General features: G+C 39.9%; 2 protein-coding genes across 12 annotated transcripts in view; one reads left to right on the top strand and one right to left on the bottom strand.

Annotated features, from left to right (window-relative positions):
• The window catches only part of MARCHF1 (membrane associated ring-CH-type finger 1), a 236,564-nt gene extending 226,704 nt beyond the window's left edge, over positions 1 to 9,860 (top strand). For all 10 annotated transcript variants that reach the window (XM_053256287.1, XM_053256289.1, XM_053256286.1 and 7 more), the window contains 2 exons: positions 2,906 to 3,053; positions 6,476 to 9,860. In XM_053256287.1, coding sequence (XP_053112262.1) covers positions 2,906 to 3,053; positions 6,476 to 6,780 — 453 coding nt within the window. In that variant the 3' untranslated portion in view covers positions 6,781 to 9,860. The remainder of the gene's footprint in view (positions 1 to 2,905; positions 3,054 to 6,475) is intronic.
• Positions 9,861 to 11,202: 1,342 nt separating this feature from the next.
• TMA16 (translation machinery associated 16 homolog) overlaps positions 11,203 to 20,795 on the bottom strand; it is a 43,509-nt gene continuing 33,916 nt past the window's right edge. For both annotated transcript variants that reach the window (XM_053257129.1, XM_053257128.1), the window contains exons 4-7: positions 18,132 to 18,216; positions 16,655 to 16,803; positions 14,608 to 14,650; positions 11,203 to 12,995 (exon numbers count right to left, since the gene is read on the bottom strand). In XM_053257129.1, coding sequence (XP_053113104.1) covers positions 12,857 to 12,995; positions 14,608 to 14,650; positions 16,655 to 16,803; positions 18,132 to 18,216 — 416 coding nt within the window. In that variant the 3' untranslated portion in view covers positions 11,203 to 12,856. The remainder of the gene's footprint in view (positions 12,996 to 14,607; positions 14,651 to 16,654; positions 16,804 to 18,131; positions 18,217 to 20,795) is intronic.

Below are 20,795 nucleotides of genomic sequence, written 5' to 3'. Positions count from 1 at the left end.
GATTACCCCACTCTTTCCCAGGGGTTCAGAGCAGCTTACAACATTTTTTTTTTTTTGGTAAAGTAATAATCCTGTCCCCAAGGCTCTCAATCTTTAAAACAAATGTCAAAAATGAATTTTGAAAAAGGAAACAAGTTCTCAGAGGGGAGCGTCCAGATGCCAGTTGGTCCTCCTCAGGCCAATGGAGGGGCCTTGATTTGCCTCACCTCGGCTGCAGCCTGATGGTAATGGATGCAGACAACACCACAGTTCTTTTCAGAGGAGAAAGGCCAGATGTCAGTTGGGCCATTAGCGGGGCTTTTCTACTTCGAATCACCCTTTGCTGCAGCCTCAGCTACCTGTATGACCACCATTACAACAGAGCAAGTGGTCCTGCTCTGTCTTGTGGCACTTATGCTAGATCAGAGGTTTTCAGTCTTGGGTCTCCAGATGTTGTTGGACTTCCTCCCCTTATCCCCAGCCACAAGGGGATTCATCTGGGAAACCCTGTGCTAGGGTTCCATCTTCCTGATGCTGGTGAAACAACTAGGAGAGGTCATCTTGGCATTTTCTAGCTACACCCTGCCCTATTTCACCTTTTCATGTAACCTAGATGAGGCTGTGGCTGTCTTGATTTTTTTATATTTAAAACAACATTGAAAAAGGAAGACTTGAATGTGCAACATTAGAAACTCAACATCACATTGTAGGGACAAACTAAATGTTAAATTTGTTAAACTGAAAATAACTACGTTTGCACAACTTTCCACCGGAGTTGTCGTGAGGTGCAAGTCTCTCACTGGTGCTTATACACACACAGTGGCACGAGTGGGGCTCCCACTTGCACAGCATGTGAACAGTGATCGGCCCCTGCTTTGTAAATAGCTGCTGTGGGCCACCCAATCAAGACTCCTGCTCTGCAGTCCCAACAAAACTTCCCTGTTTACCCGGAGCAGGGGTGGAGAACCCCCCCCCCCAGTACTGTTGGCAGCTTTCCTCCTAGGGCAAATAGCATTTCAGGGAGTAATTTTTGTTGGAATTGTGGCACCCCTTGCCACGATCTCAGTCCTGATCAGCCCCTCCCCATTGCTGCTATTTAGAAAAGGGGACAAGCTATGTGTTTAATCTAACTCTTTATCTTGTCTCCTGGTTATAAGGTGCTGCTTCTTTCTGTCATGCTCATGTCACTGATTTGGCATTATTTTGGAAGAATGTGACAGTGATATAAGCTACCGTAGTTACTTCATACCTGCAGTTCAATCATGTAGCTTTACTATCAGCAGGAAGGTGGCACTGTGACACTGCCTTTCTCCATCACAAAGAGATATCTGGGATACCAAAACTAATCTTGAAAAGCTGAGGTTTTTCAACAGCTCAGCTTTTTGTCTGTTTATGCACTATTTTATTTGTATAATTATGAGAGAGGGAAACATGACTGCACAATAGTAAAAACAAGCATTTTTCTTTTCTAAAGAAAAAAAAAAGTGGCTTAATTTTCCTGGAGCTTTCCCAGACAGCAGGCTTTACTGCGAGTTCAAAGTTGCCCCCCCAAACCAGCACAAAAAGTGGATTTTGTACACCTCAGATATAAATCGGGCTACACTAACGCTCAATGGAAGACCCAAGTTGTGTGTGAAGTGCTCCCTGATAGATTGCATGGACTTCGGGGTAAATTTGGCCAATATGTAAATACACACCTCCATTCTGGAGGACATGCAGGCTAAAGCTGGGTGTGAAAAGCTTCCTGGTTGCGTTTGAGAGCACTTCCATGACCCTAAGCTCCACTGACACTTCAGATGGGCCTCTACAATGCTCAAGAATGCCTAAGAAACATTTTTGTCTCCTCCTGTGCAGTATCTTATTATGTTTTGATCCTATGCCAGTGTTCATTTGAAGCACATAGAATACACATTAGAGCTGACCTTTCTGGATGGGTCTGGTGCTATCACAATGAAAATTGCACCAATTTGAGAAACAGTAAACATTCCCATCTCAAAAGTGCTAGCCTACAGGAGTCTCATGAATGCAGCATCACGTTGGGCTACATCCTTGCTATTTCATTGGCCTTTCTCTTTGCCAAACTCCATTGGTCCATAAAGCAATGTTTGGCTTTTCTTTTCCTTCCCCTCTCCCCCTATACTGTAAAGCACCATACATCGGTTTAAAGAATAATTGTTACCATTATTTAAAACACATGCATGGTGCTGTACAGACTCAGATTTGATAGAGGGAAGAAAGGTAGGGAAGCAGAAGCAGGGGTAAACTAAGAAAGCAACTGTGCTCATTTCACTAACATACATTTTGGTTCATTACAATAGAAGACTGGGATTTTGCACAATAGCCCTACAGCACAAAATAGCTAGATAATCTCAATGGCAGGAAAAAACTAAAAGGTAGTTATTTAAAAGCAGGCTCACTAACAGCATTTGAATGCACATTATGTTATTTTCTGCATAAGGTGAGTATGTGGACAACGGAACATCTTTGCTGTAAGCTGTACAAACCACTGTCCCGCCAAAATGTAGCAACTCCCTACACATTTACCCATGGCCCTGGCCAACCCTAGACAATGTACAAATATGAGGGGATTTTGTATTAGTGAAGATTTCTTCATATGTAGAGTTCTGTTTCTCCTGGCATAGCAAATATAGTATTGCTGTTATGAACTAAAATGGATCGTGCATCACAACTCCCTCTCAAGCACTGAGAGATGTGGCTATTATGCTCTCTCATATATTAAGGGAGACGTCTGGCATGTTTACATATTAAAGATGATCTAAAAAAACCCATCTTTTGGTGCCCTTACCTTTCTGGGCCAGGAATATGAGAAACTCCAGAACTTGCTGCTAATTTCAGAAGAAGGTTAATGACATGAGATTTTTCTTGAGGTCCTACAAACCCAGTACTTTCCATTTCTTGTTTGCAGTGGGAAAAACTACAGATGACGACAAGCGAGAGGAGAAAGATAGTTTGCTCAGTCACATTCCACATTATTGCTATTACCTGCGTAGTTTGGTCACTGTATGTACTAATAGATCGGACTGCTGAGGAAATTAAACAAGGCAATGACAATGGTGAGTAAGCTTAGTGTTTTCTTCTCTGTTACCCTTCGTTGGTGCTTCTTTGGAAATAAAAGTAGAGCCAGACTGTTACTAGCATGCATATGCAGGCATCTACAAATCCACTTGCCAGTTCACAAGTGGCAAGTGGCCCCAGTTCTCTGGCAAGCAGGACACCCAGCACCACACAGATCTCCCCTCCAAAGGTCTCATGCCACTGCCATTTTTGAGAACATAACAAACAGCAAGAATCCTTTTTCAGCAGCAGCAGAAGGCTCCCACTGTTTCTTACCATCTCTGTATCCCAGTGCAAATGACAGAAAACCAGCTTTTCTCCTAAGACTGCTGCCCCACAGCAGTCTTAGGACAGAGACCACAAATTCTGGCTAACAAGTGAGCTAAGCCTAAATTGGTGGAGATACAGATAGATATATTGGTATGTGTAAGTACGCAGAACCAAAGAGGTCACCAGTGCAACAGTGGAAGAATTGTTCCTGCCCTTGGCAGCTAGTGCTCATTCTTGGATGGCGCTGTACAACTTGTGGGACAGCAGAACCATGCACACATGCTTCCAAGATGCAAAAGAAGCTACATGCAACCAGAGCGTACATCTGTATGTACCCAGGCCCAGCTACCATGCTCCTTCCACAGAACCCAACATTTTAAAGCATCTCAGTTTTTACCTTCAAAAACAAAAAAGTATTCTAATATCTTGTAGTTTGAATAGGCAACATCTGGTGAAATAGTGGGGAGAAGAAGATAAATTTCCACCAGCTAGTGGATGTGGTTTAACTGAATTATGCAAAATCAAGCATATACTTGGCTAAGTGACTTGAATCATTCATTCACAGAATTCAGCTTTTTTCAATAAGCATTTTGGTTTTCTTTTTTTAAAAAAATAAAGCTATTGACTGGCATGATGTAGAAGGGTAAGGGATATGGAGTGACTTCTGGAGCCGCTGCTGCAAACATGGAAGCACCACTGAATGGATTGGAGGGTAGCACGACCAGGGTGCCACCCCTTTCCCCATTTGAAACAGTGGGAAGAAACCCAGCCATCCCGGAAGGGTTGCCACTCCATCTCTACAGCAGCACTGCTGCTACCGTGTTTGCAGCAGTGGCTTTACAAGCTGCTCCATCTCCCTTAGCCTGTGCATAATGCTAGCAACTGAATTGTGTTTGCTACTATAATGAAAATAATAACAATGGATGGATGGCATCTGCATCACATCTGTCACTTCATTAAAATAGCTTCGTATGGAACAAGGCTGTGCCCAAGACTTTCAAATGGATAAATTCTATTTACCGAGTAAAGCTGTCCTTGGGAAATCTACAGTTATGCAGGAGAAGCGAGTGGCAAGTGATGAGATTCTTTAGAGATCAGGCATTCCAATAGGCAGATTTCATAATTGTAGCAGCTTAATATTTATAAACCATAATCTGGAAGAAACAAAACGAATTATCTTCCAGGAGGCCTAAAGCACTGAAAAGAATTCTCTGCCAAGTGAAATCTTTTCCCTATAAATAAATGTGGAAAGGAAAGCCTTTGTAAAGGTGAATGAACTAAAACACTTCGATTTCAACATTTTTAGTTCCAGTAAACATCAATGGGACCAAAAGATAAATTTCAGATGTATATGGGATGACCACTACAGATTATTTCCTAGCCTGGGTCTATGCTGCAAAATAACTTTCTCCCCCACAGGCTCATGGAATTGAATACTTCCACTCAATAGTCCGGAAGCAAACTGCTTCCCATGCAATATGACCCACAAACCAAATAGGTTTTATCCATTTGCATCACACATAGACAAAACATCTTTTATAAAAGTACTCTGGCTTAACTGGGTTCTGAATCAGCACTAAATATTTTAAACACAAACCAGGACATAATATACAGATTCGTACATTTAAGAGAGAATGGCTTGGGTCCAAAGATACTGTTGTGCGAGCTAACTCAAGGCAAGGCTAACAGGTTTTGCCATCGCAGTTTTGCTTGGCATAGCCTACTATATCCCCCACCCCACCCCAAGCTGCTTTTGAGAGTTGAGGGGACCTTCCAGAACAACTTGGGATGTGGCTCAGGGAGCTGCAGCAAGGAGGAATTGGCAAAACACCAAGAACTGTGCCTTGCGTGAGCAAACGTTTCTTTGACTCATGCGACAGTGCTTTGGATTTAAGCCAATATGTGTTGCAAGTCTTCTACAACTACAGACAAAAAAGTCATCATCAAATAAGCTCAGTTTGGTGTCTCCATTTAGATACCTTGGATTAAACTAGCTATTTCAAATTCATATCATGGGAGGAATTATAATTATTTTGGGGGGGAAATGTTGATTAGCCAGCTCTGTTATAGTCGGTCACTAGTAAAACTGAGAATGTTTGAAGATACATTTTCCCCTCTTTCTTTCATGGCTTCATATTCTGAGGAGCAGTTGCATAGTTTCTTTAAAGGCTTCAGAAGGAAAGCTAGACTCTTGTACTTACTCAAAATCTAGGCAATAGCATTTTTGAGGAGTGCTAGTCTTAAAATGTCCCCAAATAATTCTATCGACTAGAGATGTGCACGAGCCAGTTCAGTGCCTTCTCTGAGAACTGCCAAGGCGGCTCAGGTCCCAGCATTCGAAGCGGCTTGGCAGGGTGGGGAGTGGTTCACTTAAAGAGCAGATAAGGAGCTCCTTACCCACTTGTCTCTGCCCCACCGCTCTTCAAATAGCTGCACAGGGCTGCAGTGCTGCTCCCCGCAGTCTCCGCACAGCATCGATACACAGAAGCTGTATGGAACAGTGCTGCAGCCCCACACAGGCGTTTAGTGGGGAGGAGACAAGCAGGTAAGCAGCTCCTTAGCTGCTTTTAAAAGGAACTGCTCCCCACCCTGCCAAGCCGGTTGCCCAGACCGTTCATGCACATCCCTACTATAGACTGTTAAGTACCAGTTAAGGAGCTTTATAGACAGTCTGTAGATGTACAGCTGAACCTTACATGGACCACTAACAACATGCCAATAACATTTTCTTCTATAGTTTGCTTACATCAGTGTAATGGGAGGACAGCACACCACTCTCCTCCAGTGAGAAATCCCCACATCTCACAGTTGCCACGGTACCATCCCTATATTTGACACACAAGTTAAGAATACTTATACACAGCAAAGCGAGGCACACACCCAACTGGGCGAGTCCCACACAGCCAGGAAGCTCATATTTATTTGGGGTATGCGGCTCACTGTGTTGTAGGTAAAACAGTTATGAAAAATTGAATGGTCGATTTGGTATGACATCTACCAAATAATAATTCAAAAGCTTTACTGAATAGCAAAATGGGGGATTTACTTTGTCCAATTGTAATAATTTTGTAAGCATAATGTAGAAACAAAGTGCAACTATTCAGGTAAATATGGACAGTAATAACTGTACCTTTTTTTGTACTTTAAAAAGGTGTCCTGGAATGGCCATTTTGGACAAAGTTGGTTGTGGTGGCCATTGGGTTTACTGGAGGCCTCGTCTTTATGTACGTACAATGCAAAGTCTACATTCAGTTGTGGCGAAGGCTGAAGGCTTACAATCGAGTGATTTTTGTTCAAAACTGTCCAGATACTGCCAAAAAACTAGAGGAGAAAAATACTTCCTCCATTCAGAACACTGAAATCAAAGATGCTGTAGTGGTGCCAGTATCACAGACAGGTACAAACTCTCAGCAATCAGGAGAAGAAGAAACAGTTTCTGATGTCATGCCGGTTTGATAGAAGTGGCTTCCCCCCCTCCTTCGTTGAAGAACAAAATAATGTGCTTTCTACTCTTCAGCCACAGTAAAGGGCAAAACTGCGAAGTATTTTTGAAGAAGAGCCAACAAGACAGTAATCAAGATAAGTTACATGTTACCTCTGGAATGTAATTTTCAAGCAATTTTTCACCTTTCTGGCTAGGCATAGAAAAGGTGGCCATGAAGAAAGTACAGCAGAGACCACTTCTAATAGGCAAAGCAACATGGCAGCACCATTGTCAATGGCTGAAAAGAACTGCACATGCAGATGTACTACAGGAGTTCTGTTTACAAGAGGGGAAGAAACCCTTCTGTATTTGCTACTATGGTCTTTTTGCTAATTACCATCATCTTGAAAACACACTTCAGAACAATTTTTTAATGTTCATATTAACCCTTAAAAATCATGTAAGAGACATGTATCATAGCACAAATTGTCTAAGCCCCATAATATAGTACTTTAATACAGAAGTGGCTTGCCCATAGCATCTATGGTTTGGAAACGACATTTAAAATTCTTTTTTCCAGGAAGTCATCATTTTAAACATATGTTTAAAATGGAAGTATTTGTAAATTAGGTAGTTGAAACAATATTCCTTGGTCCCCAGTAAGCACAGATGACTAATACCTTCAAGACTTCCTTTAAAAATATTTTATTCATCTGGAACAGCAATCTGGTTACTGCTTATTCTTAAACGTATGATAAAGTTAAGAACTGAACTGGGGGGGAAATATTCCTGCCACTTTAAAATTCTTCTTCTTAAACAGTAATACATTCTATAATCTGAAGTATTATAGACAGGAGTACTTTAGTTCACTGCAAAAGACCTTGAAATGTTTTCAGTACTTATTTATTAGTGTGTGAAATATGCAAAGGATGGGATATTAAAGTCTATTCTTTTGTTTTAAGAGATCAGGATAGAACAGACTCAAAACCATTAGGATTGTCTTGAAAGACTCTATGTAGGCAGTATTACCAGAATGCCAATATTGCTAACATTCACATAATTGACAAGATATATGCGATATCTTCTATAAAGGGATAAGGCTGAGCTCTTAAGAGTTCAATAGTTCAGTTGTTACTATTGTGTTTTGACCATTTTAATGTAACACTGAAGTGTGACTGATGAACAAAAAATGTAGAAGATACATGTCAGTATAATGGTGTGCCTAGTAGGGATAAGTTATGTGAAAAAAGAACTTTGGCATCCCATTTCAGAAATATGTGCCTAAGATGTCTACGTAATCACATATCCTAAAAGGAAAGAAGTCTCTCCTGTATACCGCTTAATGCTTGTTGAATGTATTGTGAGTTGTGCCCAAGTAATGTGAGTAATACACTGACAGTTTTACTAGTAAGGAAGAGAGACTTACAATGGCAAAGTACAATGGATAAAAATGTAAAAGACGATTTTTAAAAGGATGACAAACTGTGATGCAAATTTTAAACATAAACCTGACAAAGGCTCACAGAAAGTAAATAGTTTCATTAAAATCAATCAGCATTTTCCTATTGATTTTAGTGGGTGATGGCACCCATCGTCTTTATTAGAATCATGGTCCAAGTTGAAACTATATTACGCATGAGAGTGATGTTATGCAAGGCTAGATTTATTTAATGTTTGAGATCTTCCTGGAGTGGAAGCTGCATAACTGACAGGTAAATGAACTCTTTCATTCTAAAAAAGAGAGTTCCCTTTTAGCAAGAAAATTGACAGTTGCATTATCACTGCAAATGATTTGTGGATTTAGTGCAAACAGTATTTCAACTGACGTAATTGGACAGATCAAACAAAAATAGGATTACAGTCTAAAATAAAGCCCAAACTGGATAGTTTGCATCCATCTTAATTAAGGGAGTGAGACCAGTAAACAGTATATAGCCTGGAGTAACCTACTAAATGATATTTCTGCCCATCAGTAGACACTTATGAGAATACCAGTGCTTTGAAGCAATTGACTGAATGTGGCAAAAACAATGTTAAGGTAGATACAGCAAGTTGCACAATACAAGACAAAGGTACAATATAAGTTGCCTAATATTGCATTAATATAGAACATAACTCTGGGTTCAGATAATGAATTTGATGAATCCTTGCAGCCAGTGGAGTGTGTGTATATATAGAAAGAGACTTTATTAAAAATGATAATTTTCAAGTTCAGGCCCCTATGGATTTGGGGTAGTTTTAAAAAAAAAAGCATCCCAATGCCATCCAAGTATTGAATCTATGGAGATCTTGGCATGACTAAAAATCACCATGTGTAGAAGGTAAATAGTCCATCACCCCAACTTGAGTCAAAGAGGCCTGAGGGAGTAATTGCATCAAGCCATATTTTCAAGTCAAACTGGTGGTTTGGGCTTTGTGATTAACATGAGGTTTCCAAAACGCAATGCAGGTAGCTGAAATGGCTATGAAGGGATAATTATCACTTTTTTTAAAAAAAATGCCAGTTGTCACCGAATTGAGTATTATCAATCTTTTCTACTGCCAGTGTATGATGTGACATACACTGAAGTTGTGCTAACTGAAGTTATGCTAAAAAGAGACACCTTTCTTTTAGATACCTGAAGTTATGCTAAAAAAAAGTTTACATGGTGGAATAAGTTTCCCTTCACAAAAATAAATAAAATAATGATTTAACACTAAGATGGTGTTAATGCCAAAATACTTTCAACAACTCTCTCTGGAGTGTCAGGAGTGTCCTGGGTTATTCATTAGCTTTATGATCGTATCTGTTGGTGCTATTGCTACAGCTGGAAAGCACTCAATAGTGTGAATCTGAAATGTGTATCTGAGTACACTTATCCATCACCAAAATTAGCTTCTTTAAATTCTAAACCTTGCACTGCAATGCAATCTATGATGCAAATATTTTACTGTGTATGATCGCTGGACCTACGAGTTTGTAACTTGTTTTACCCAGTTCTCTTTGCAAAAGAGCTTAGATGCTTCTGTGGGTGACTTATGCATTAAAAGGTATTTGGGATGGGAAAGAAACTTAATATAACTACTAATTGTTGTGGAACAAATTTGTATTTGTATTAAACAGATGCCTCAACGGTTGTTGTAAGTGATTTGTTTTAAGTACAATAGAGGTTAATCATGTTTTCAAAGAATTCCATATAGAAAGTTGCAAACTCAATAGATGGTGAAGTGACTTATATATAGTGCTGTGCTGTAAGTTTAGAACAGCTTTCATATTGACTTTCAGAGTTTGTTTAAACTTCAGCATTATGCACCAAGTAATTTTATATTTGCATATACCTGAGAGAATGAGATCAGTTTCTACTAGAATAACCACCAAAAAGGGGTGTGTGAGTGAAAATTGTGGTCAATTTCTTTCACTGAGCAACAGTTTGAAGATGGCAGAAAGCAGTTTCATATGCTCAGTTAAGCCTAAACAATCTGCACCCTATGTTCAAGTTCTTCATCCCGATTATCAAATAATTGTAATATTCTAAAAAAATGCATCATTGTAACCTATCATACTGAACACTTGGGAACAGAAGTACATAAATCCAAATAAAAAGGCTGCAGGACTCTCAGGGACATATTTTAGGGAGATAGTGGATCACAGAGGGAAAGGGGAGATCGCTGAAAATCACCCCTCCTCCATTGAGCATGCAAAATGATTTTCAGCCCACACAACGTTAGTCTAGATGATGCCACAATCCAACACAGAGGTAAATGTATTCAAGCAGACCGAGTTCAAGCAGGTTTACCCAAGTGAATCACTTTATCCAATGTTGTATTGCAGCCCAGTTTTCCTTAATAGTGCAAGTCTTCCTTGTAACTGAATGCCACCCCTCCCCTAGCAGCAAAAGCAGCCGTTTCAATTAACCATGTTTTAATTCCAGAAAGAAAAAAAACTTCAATGTTCAGCAAGCATCTAAATCATAAATTTACCACAATTCTCAATCTGATTTTTTGTAAAGCCAGCTTTTATCTTTATCTTTTATAATTAATGGAAATGTTGTAATCAAACCTTGCTGTGCAAGAAGAAGAAAGCAATATAGTTAACTTATCTGCACTAAAATGAACAGCAATTCATATTGTCCTCATGACTCACATACAGGGAGCAGACAGGCTGACTAAGATCTGGTCCTTAAATCATTTTTCTGGTTACAATCAAGTTAAAGCCATTTTCCCCTTGTTAACTGGTTGCTTTTTGCAACCTTCTACCCACACAATGACCTAAGAAGCTCAACCAAAATGACAGCAGAACAAAACGCATTTGACTGCATGAGACCACAATTAAAAAGTAAAGCTGCAATCCCGCAAACAGTTTGGCTTCTTATTTCAAACAAACAGAATGTAGGCACCTTGTGGACCGACTACACCCCAGATACCAAGGAAGTAAATTAATATGCAAGTCACCAATAAGTAAATTAACATGTGAGTCACTAACAGCACTGAAGTAAGCATTTATTTGGAGAAGACTACAGTGTGAGAATTAATAATACAATAGTGATTAACATGTTATTCCAAGAACAATTGAACCTGTCAGGGTTAAACTTAGCATAAAAATGTACTTTTCAAAATCCGGCTCTAAGGAATAATAAATTTTGTTACAAACAACAGTTTGTTACAACTCTGCAACACATACATTTCTGACAGGGTTTCTGGAAGCAATGTGTACACATTATGATGCGGTTCATCTTGTACATCAACAAACTATGTTCATTTAGCACGTATTTTTTGCCTTTTTTTCTACCCACTAAGAAAATGATCTAAAAATGATACAATCTTATATTCATTCTATTTTCTCCAATCTTAACTTCTTCCTTCATTCAATAAATCTTCCTTCCTTGGCTAAATGTCACCAGGATGCTCTTATACTTTACACAAATGGCAAGAAGTGTACACAAAGCACTTCACTATTGTAAATTGGGGAAAATATGTTGTTTGCCAATGGAATTTATTCTGAAGGATGAAAATTTCATTTGGAGTACAATTAAAATTTAAGCTGGCGAATAACAGTACTGTGAACTATTACTATGTTCACTATGTACTATGAATTGTAAAAGAGTGAAACAGCACTTTATGTTCTCTCCAGACTTGTACCCTCTCTCCCACTATCCTGGTTCAAGGATAGTATATAGCATTTCCTTTATTGCAAAGGAAATGTAGCCAAATATACAAAACCTAGAAAGAGTTGACAGAATACATGTTATCAGATTACAAGCAGTTAGCTTATGTGTCCTGGCCTCAGCACACTAAAAAAAAAATTCCGTGCACCTGAGACATCTTTCAAGGAGAGCACGGGAGTGGCTGGCCTACAACTGCTCTCACCTTCATCAGATCAAACATTTTTAGCAGCCAGAATATATAGTTAGCACTTTGTCCAAAAGGGGAGGGAGAAGGAGTGAAAAGAAGATAGCAACAGTAGTTGTGGCACTCTCAAGAATGCACTGTGTGCCACCATAATATACTACAGCTGCAATGCAACTATTGCTAACTCTATCCACCCCACCCCTCGAAAACCTATTGAGGCTGGTCCAGCTTAAAATGGAGAATAGACATCAGGACAACATATTTGTGTGCAAGTGTTATGCTACCACCAAATCCATATACAGGGGGAGCATCTAAAACACTGCATGAACAAAGAGGGGCAGAGGGAACTGAACCCTTCTCAGGCCATTTTAGCTCCAGAACTGTTTTACCCTAGTTGCCTTTCTGCCAATGGACTCCAGAAGTAACCCTCCTATGGGAGAAAAGCAGCTGGGAAGAAGCCATTTGGGGAGGGAGGGGGTCAGCTCCCTCCCACCCATCCCCACTACACGAATGCAACATGATCAGAGTTGGATTATTCTTAAAGGTTGTTTCCTTTATGGAGTTGGAAATAAAGGAAGAAACTCCTTTATGGAGTTTTATAACATGCCAAGGTCTTACCCTATAAACTGACAGTCAAAATTCAATACTAGGCATGCAGCCAGAATGCTTGTTCTTCTCTTGTTGGTTTAAAAATGAAGTTCAGTCTTGCTCCCATTGTTAACTAAAAGAGCAACTTGGCGATCCGCTTCAGCTGTCATCTGCCATATGAGCAAGAGCTCATTAGTCCATGTCCTTTGCTGCACACAAGTCCTTTTCAGCTTCAAAAGCCCCCTTCTCCATCTTACTACTAAGGGCATCTTTACTGGATAGCTTTCTCATTTTAATGTTAGGTAGCTTCTTCAGATCACCATCCCAGTCTCTTTGAAGAAGAGGGGGAGAGAGAAGACAACCAAAGTTTAAATCCTGAAAAGTATCATTTTTCAATCATTAATGAAACACTTTTCCTGCTAATTAAGTTAAAAGGTTTTTGTCTGGATCAGGGAGGACTTCTGGTGACAAAACTTTACTGGGAAACAAGTCCAAATTGCCCTGTATTTTGATAATGCAGACAGATACTGTACTTTTAGAAAGCCTTCAGAAATTCCTGTGACAAGCTGCCAGATTTCAACTTCATTCATATTCCAGCATAAACTGGCGCAGGTAGAGCAAGAATCTCATTGCTTGGCTAAGCATTTCACTCAGTATCCTAAATATCAGCTTCCCCTAGAAGTAATGAATACTCAAGAAAGTAGCAGATGAATGGGTGAAACAGGCAGGTTCAAGACTGTAGGCTGTTCTGCACAGTTGTGTTTCTTGTGAATTAGCCTGCGACTGCCAAAGCAGAAGTGATGAGGAAAGTATCTCAAGCAAGAAGTTCTAATTACTGTAGAGTGTTTGTATTATTATTCCTATTTAGGATGCCTGCACTGATTCTGCTAGTCTAGCATTTGGACCAGCAGTGACCAACACAGGGATCAGCCCATATGACAGTCAGAAAGCCATCCATCTGGAAGTGCCCTGGCAAACACATGAGCTTGTACCTCACCAGAGATTATTAATGCCGAGAAAAGGTAGGGGCAGCTGTCAAAACTTGTGTCGGTGACATAAATATAGCCAAGAATATATTCATAGCCTCTGCACAAAGACCCCAAAACACTGGGACTGCAAGCCCTATGATTAAACTCCTGCTTGGCTAGCACCACACACAGGGGTGCAGGAGCTCATCTATTAAAACTGGCAATAATTATTGCGACAGTAACACATCTGAAAGGTGTACAGAGCTAAAACGGATGGATGTTGCTGGGCTGTTCCATTCCAGATTGTATTATCTGAATGCTCTCAAGACATACCAAATCAGCACTTCAACAAGAAACCATAAACAAACCGGGAGGGGGGGATCAGACATGGCTCATGGGTTACTAGTTGGTATCAACCAACCAATACTGATTCCTATTTTCAAATTATAAATCTCACTTTATTATTTTAAATTAAGTGGTAAACGTAACAGAACACACATTCAATAAAGCAAAAGGTGATGAGCGTACTATCAGTACTTTCTTCACATTCTTATCACACACAAAGGCCTAGTCCAGATAGTTTTGATTACTGCAATAAGCCTCAAGATTGCAAGCAACCCTGACCTCTCTTCCAGCTTTGAGTGTATGAGGAAGAGAGCGACAGCTTCCACTTACAACTAAAAACAAACTTGTGATTGGCAATCCTGATTTAGTCAAAAGCGGAAGGAGAAACTCTCACTTCCCTCACACTAGAGTAGAGCAGAGGGGGGTGTGCATAAGCCTGAGGCACGCCATGGTTCACTGCCATGCTCAAGCATGTTTTAAGACTGCTTCTGAACTGGGCCACTGATTTGTTAATAAGATTAGCTTTCAGGGCTGATGTAAGATGCCTCCCTTGTTGAAAAGCAGAGGCTTCCTATTGGGTGAATACAAGACACAAAGAATTCAAACTAGAAAAAAAAGAAGTAGCCTCACCTGAAAGTTTTAAGATGCTTACAATTCACAATGTCTGGGATATCTGTGGGAAACAAAATTAAATCCAGATCAACCAGATAAGTTATGCATACAAATATGATTAGGAATTGTAGATGCAGCTTTTCAAAGTTCTCAAAGTGGTTTACAGAGCAAATGAAATAAATCGATTCCCTGACACAAAAGGGCTCACAGTTCAAAAAGAAAAACATGGAAGGCACAACAACCAACCACTGGGAAGGATGCTATGCTGGGCTGATTAGGGACAGTAGCTGCACTCCTGCTAAATAGAAAGGAGTCACCACCCTAGAAGATGTCTTTTTGCCCAGTTAGAGGGACAGGGTATGTGTGTGTCTGTGTGTGTCCCAATAGTTAGCCATTTTAGACCATACTTCTAGTATCAGAAGTGTGAGTAGGACCGTGAAACAGTACCTTAGATCAGGGATTCTCAACGTTGGGTCCTCAGAGGTTATTGGACTTCGACTCCCATAATCCTCAACCAAAGGCCATTGGGGTTGGGGATTATGGGAGTTGAAGTCCAAAAACATCTGTGGACTCAATGTTGAGAATCCCTGCCTTAGATGAAAGGTCAACCTCCAAGTCTGTCATACACTTAAACAATGTCAGAATCCTACACATTCCCTTTCTGAAGGAAGAGATTTTGTCAAGGAATTGCATCGCATCTGAATGCAGCCACTATGCCCCATCCTCTAAATGCTTTCATTCTTGTAGATAATATTGGCCAATTTGCCTACCCTTAGCCAAACGGGGATTTGAATGACCTATCTGCCACTGAACTTTTAAAGGACCTCTGGATCTCACTGAAAAATCATACAATAAAGCAAAGCTCCTATAAGAACAACAATGGATCTCAAACACACACATTTAGTTACTGTCTCCCTTTTAAAATTCCAGATAGAGTTGTTTTATTTTTTTCTCCCCATGTGAAAAGAGAACCCCTAAATTCAGCAAGAAAACAACCAACTAAATTAAAACTGCAGACATTCTTATTAAAAGGAAGGCAAGAAAAGCTCCTAGCAATACTGAAGTTATAAAGCCTAATACCCACATAATGTAACATGGTTGTCTTCATTACATTATCTAGCAAGCAACAATTTTCCTAAAACTGAAGTCGAATTCAGATATTGTGCAAACATTCACAGCAGTAGTACTAACAAAGGACAAATGGTCAGAAGCTGCCATTAATAAGGAAAGGGCCACCAACAGCAATCATGCTTTCTGAGTATTTCTGAGCCTTCTTTTTATCTTGCATACAGTATGCAACCTCAGAAACTGTAAAAATTAATTTTCCTTTTGTTTTGTTTTAATTTGCCAAAAATACAGATATGTTTGCCCTGTGTGTTTGACTCACAGAAAAATAAGGGACAGTAATATTTGATGGGAGGAATAGAATATATGATTTTGTTATTAAACTGTGGTGTGTGTTTTTTTAAAAAAAGATACATACATACTAGTAGTAGTAGTAATAGTAATATACAATTCCATATAAAGTGCACCTGCAAGGAACTGGGGGGTGGGAGAGAGAGATGCATAGTAACGACAGAAAGGTGAAATTAACAAAGCTAAATATACCTTTACATGCACAGGAACTTAAGAAGCTGCCATATACTGAGTCAGACTATAGGTCCATCTAGCTCAGTATTGTCTTCACAGACTGGCAGCAGCTTCTCCAAGGCTGCAGGCAGGAATCTCTCTCAGCCCTATCTTGGAGATGCTGCCAGGGAGGGAACTTGAAACCTTCTGCTCTTCCTAAAGTGGCTACATCCTCTGAAGGGAATATCTTACAGCGCTCACACTTCTAGTCTCCCATTCAGGTGCAACCAGGGCAGACCCTGCTTAGCTAAGAGGACAAGTCATGCTTGCTACCACAAGACCAGCTCCCCTCCATTTATCCAACAGATTAAGAACAAGGAGTTTTATTTCCACGAGCAGACCCACAATGGCATTTGCAGGGTACTGATCTGCCAGGAAGGAATTATCCAGATGCAGTTTGTTTTTCAAGTGCAAGGCATTTGTAAGCCAGCCATACCTAGCCCATATCCTTCATACAGCAGCCTTTCACGTTCCATGGTCTGTTTAATGACTGTCTCCCTGGAACTGTGCTGTCTTGCCTGCCTCCCTTTAATGCTGTTACGCAGTTCAATCTGCTCCAACTCATCAATGAATCGATGCAAATATCTGGAACACAAAAACACACAGCCATTATGGGAGAGGCTATTCTTAGTTCAAATGTTTACACCCTTTGCAGTTGTTTTACAAGTCTTTTGAAAATAATCATGGAAACACTTTTTGGCACAGGGCGCTAAATGAAAAGGTTCTTCTAAAGTTAGTTTGGGTGGGCTACAGCAGAGTAACAGTAGAGCATTCCTGAACATCTTGTTTGTACACACACACACACCAATTTTACCAGACAGAATATGAAAGAGTCTCAGTGTGGTGGTTAGGAATGTCAGATTAGGACCAGAGACAGCAGGTTTCAACTTCACTCCAGTCATGGAGCTCATTCATGGACAGTGGGCCAGTCACTCTCGCACATACTCCCTTAACCCACCTTACAAAATTGTCAAGATAACGAGGGGAGAACTCTAAGGTCCCCAAAGAAGCGGCAGGATAAAAATGTAATATTTTTAATATGCCATGAAGGGATCAAAGGAAGCGTACATCCATACAACACATCTTCACCAGCCACACAGATTTTAAAAATGCACTTAAATGTTTTAGACTGCCTGTTTCCACCTATTTTGCCTGTCCCTGGCTTCTGCTCATTCAGAGGAGCCCGGCGAGATCAGACCAAAGATCCATCAAGTCCCGCATTCTGTTTCCCACAGCAACCAACAAGATGCATGAAGGCAACAGGGCTCGCCTTCCGTTTCTCCCACAGCAACTTGTAAGCACAGGTGCATACTATCTCCAACAATCAAGGAATATTGAATAGCCAGTAATAGACCTATCCTTCATGAAGTTGTCCAATTCCCTTTTAAAATGTATCTAAGATAGTGGCCATCACCACATCCTGTGGCAGCAAATTCTATCATGGAACATGCTTCAGACATCATAAAACTGCACACATTTACAGTTAAGAGAAAAGGTTCTAGATATAGTTGTACACAGCTATTTGCAATAACATAATTCTGAACCATGAGATCAAAAATTACTCCAGAATATTAATTGGCTTAGTTTATCATTGGTTTATGATAAAGCTATTTGTACTAATGTAATATTAAAAGATTTCTAAAGTAATGTACATCTACATACTACATCTAATACAGTACAATGTAATGAAACATACATGGAATATTAAAACACTTTTCCTACGGTTGAATCCGTAAGCACCAAGCATGGAACATGCAGACTGCTGCCCTTGTGTTCCACCACCCAATACCGTCAAAGACTGTCAAAATCTTGCAAAGCATCCTGAACACATAGTAAGCACAAAGCATGTCTAACTCATCCTTCTTACTTATAAGAAGGCAAGACTTCCGTTTGCTCATCTGCTGCAGACTTACTTTTCTGCTAGTTCACAGGCATCTTGTTTTGTGTACTCTTCTTTGTTGGGATCAAGGTGACTTTGAAACCAAAGCAGTTTTTCACCTACAAAAGCAAAAAACAGAAACTCAAATCCTTATAGCACCAACAGTTAAACACCCGGCAACTTTTTCTGCAACAAATTCCATATAAATATTTAGAGGAGAAGATTGTTAAAGCATAAAAAGAACTTGATCTACAATCATAGGGGAACCAAGAACAAAGCAAAAGCCTTGGACCAGGTCCTTATTGCCTCTTCCCAAGATGCTTTTGGCAATCCCATGACACAGCCACCATGGACTTGCTAAATGATCACCCATTCCACATGGAGAGTCAGATTTGGTCCAGAGTACCAGCTTCTTGTCCCTAGCCTTAGGAGTGGAGCCGTAATTCAGTGGAAGAGTACATGGCTTCCATGCAGAAGGTCCCAGGTACAGTCCCCAAGTAGGGCTGGAAAGATGCTACAAGTAAACTGTAGCATCTCCTGTCTGTAGCATCTCCTTGGAAAGATGCTACAAGTAAAAGTAGACAATACTGAGCTAGAAGGATTGATGATCAGACTCAGTATAAGGCAGTTTTCTATGGAACTTATGAACCCAATGCACTCTTGGCTACTAAAAACTAACTGGACTTTTGCCACTGGCTCCAATGAGATGCAATTTGAAATTTTAATAAATGCTCCAGATGTCTGGTGAAAAGAAACAAGATAAGGATTAACAATCTGTTTTCTTCTGTCTTTGCAAGACAAATATTAGAAATATCAGAATGGATATGCATTTAACTACTATGCCACTAAATCAGGAAGAAAACATTAAATAGCCATATAATGGCAAAAGTAAGATTATGGAACATTCATGGTATTCATAGTACTATTTCAAGGTCCAAGTACCCTTGACAATAGAAGACTGAAATATATCCTTCAGCTAAGTGCTTCATCTACTCAAAAAACACATAACAGCATTTAACACACACAAAACACCATTTCAATATTCATTATTTCAATCATTTAAAGGTCAGATTATTCAATATACTTAAGTCCCTTGTCTGCATAAACAATATGCAAAACAAGTGCCATGTAACGAAGTTTAGGTATGTTCATAATGGAAATATACAACTATTCCTTCTTGTTGCAAAACATTCCATTCTGTATTTGTCATGGGGCATTCTGCCTTCTCAGGTAACTACAGAAGTTTATGCAAATCAAAGGGAAGCCATAACCAAATGTCAGGTCCTGTAATAGGCCACCTAAATTGAAGTAGACAGGGAAGGAATAGGACAAAGAGTGAAGCATACTGTGGATAGCAATGAATGTAGTCTATTTTGCAAAGCAGACCATTTGAAATAGAAACAGAATTCCTGAGTGCATTGTATGGGAGTCACTGATGGTTCAAGTACAGGATTATTTGCAAGGATGCCTGGGAATCAGAATAGTCATTTCAACCAGCTCTGTTTGCTAAGGAATTACAGGCAAGCATCTACTTGCAACAAAAATGTCATTATCACAGTCATAACTTTAAATTATGCAAAACAAATTCAGGTTTGAATAAAATTACAGCTAGTTATGACAGTGAGGTACCAATTTTCACTTTTAATTTTATTTCAATGATTGCCTCTGTGTGTGTGTGTGTGTGTGTGTGTGTGTGTGTGTGTGTCTGTCTGTCTGTCTGTCTTGGTTTGAAGAACCCCACCACCCCCAGAGCCAAGTGGCAAAATTTGTGAAAAAGATGAATAAGTAGTAAAACAACAGGATGGGAACAAAGAATGAGAATAAAGGCTATGCCTTTCTTAATTGTGCCTTAAGAGCAGATCTCAGCTGCTTAGCAAAGCAACTGGTTAAGGTTTCTCAGAACAATACCTTTGTTGGAATGTGCAAAATGGTTTGACACAGAAAGATTTTGACTCATAATGAGCTGTTTCGAGTATTTCAAGCTTGAATCAAAACACCCTCTAACTAATGGTCCTGTTTCGAGCTCTAAACAAACCTGTTTCAACGTTTTAAGCACCATTTTGGAGGCCTGTTTTCTCCCTTGCTAAATGGTTTTCTGGCACTGGCTTCCAATCTCTTTACTTCATGGTTGGCTTGTCATGGGCAACTGTGCCCCCATTGGCTAGGGGGAGGGAGGAGGGGGGACACAAAAGGATGAAATTTTAAAACCTATTCAAAGAGGCATCAGGAGAGGAGGAAGGAAGGTTCGATTTTGTGTTTTTCATTTCTCAGTACTGATTATAATATGCTGTTCTATTGCTGCTATAACTATCTGGTTTTGCTGGATCTCAGATTAACAAAGGCAAAACTTGGGTGCCTTCCTTCTTTGAGTTGTAGTTTGGTTTCTTTGTGAAATAGTGCTGTGGTGAGAAATGAACAGTGGCAGAGGTGTGTGTGTGTGAGAGAGAGAGAGAGAGAGAAAAATATTTAAATAGTTCTTGGTGGTTGCTGTATTGAGCTCCAAGTCTGGCCTTGAGAACTAACTTGTGTTTCACTCTCTGCTCTGCAATGTGCATTGCAAGGCATATGTTGCTCTAGTTGAGCTTATGGCTACGCTTGCTGCCAAGTAAGGATGCTGCTGTGACAGCTGTTGCAATGATAGGAAGTAAGGAATCATAATTGTGTGAGAGAGCAACTTTGATTGGATGGATGGATGGAT

The sequence above is a fragment of the Hemicordylus capensis genome, chromosome 5 (genome assembly GCF_027244095.1).
Source record: "Hemicordylus capensis ecotype Gifberg chromosome 5, rHemCap1.1.pri, whole genome shotgun sequence".
Classification (NCBI taxonomy): domain Eukaryota; kingdom Metazoa; phylum Chordata; class Lepidosauria; order Squamata; family Cordylidae; genus Hemicordylus; species Hemicordylus capensis.
This window is presented reverse-complemented; position numbering and strand designations above follow the sequence as displayed.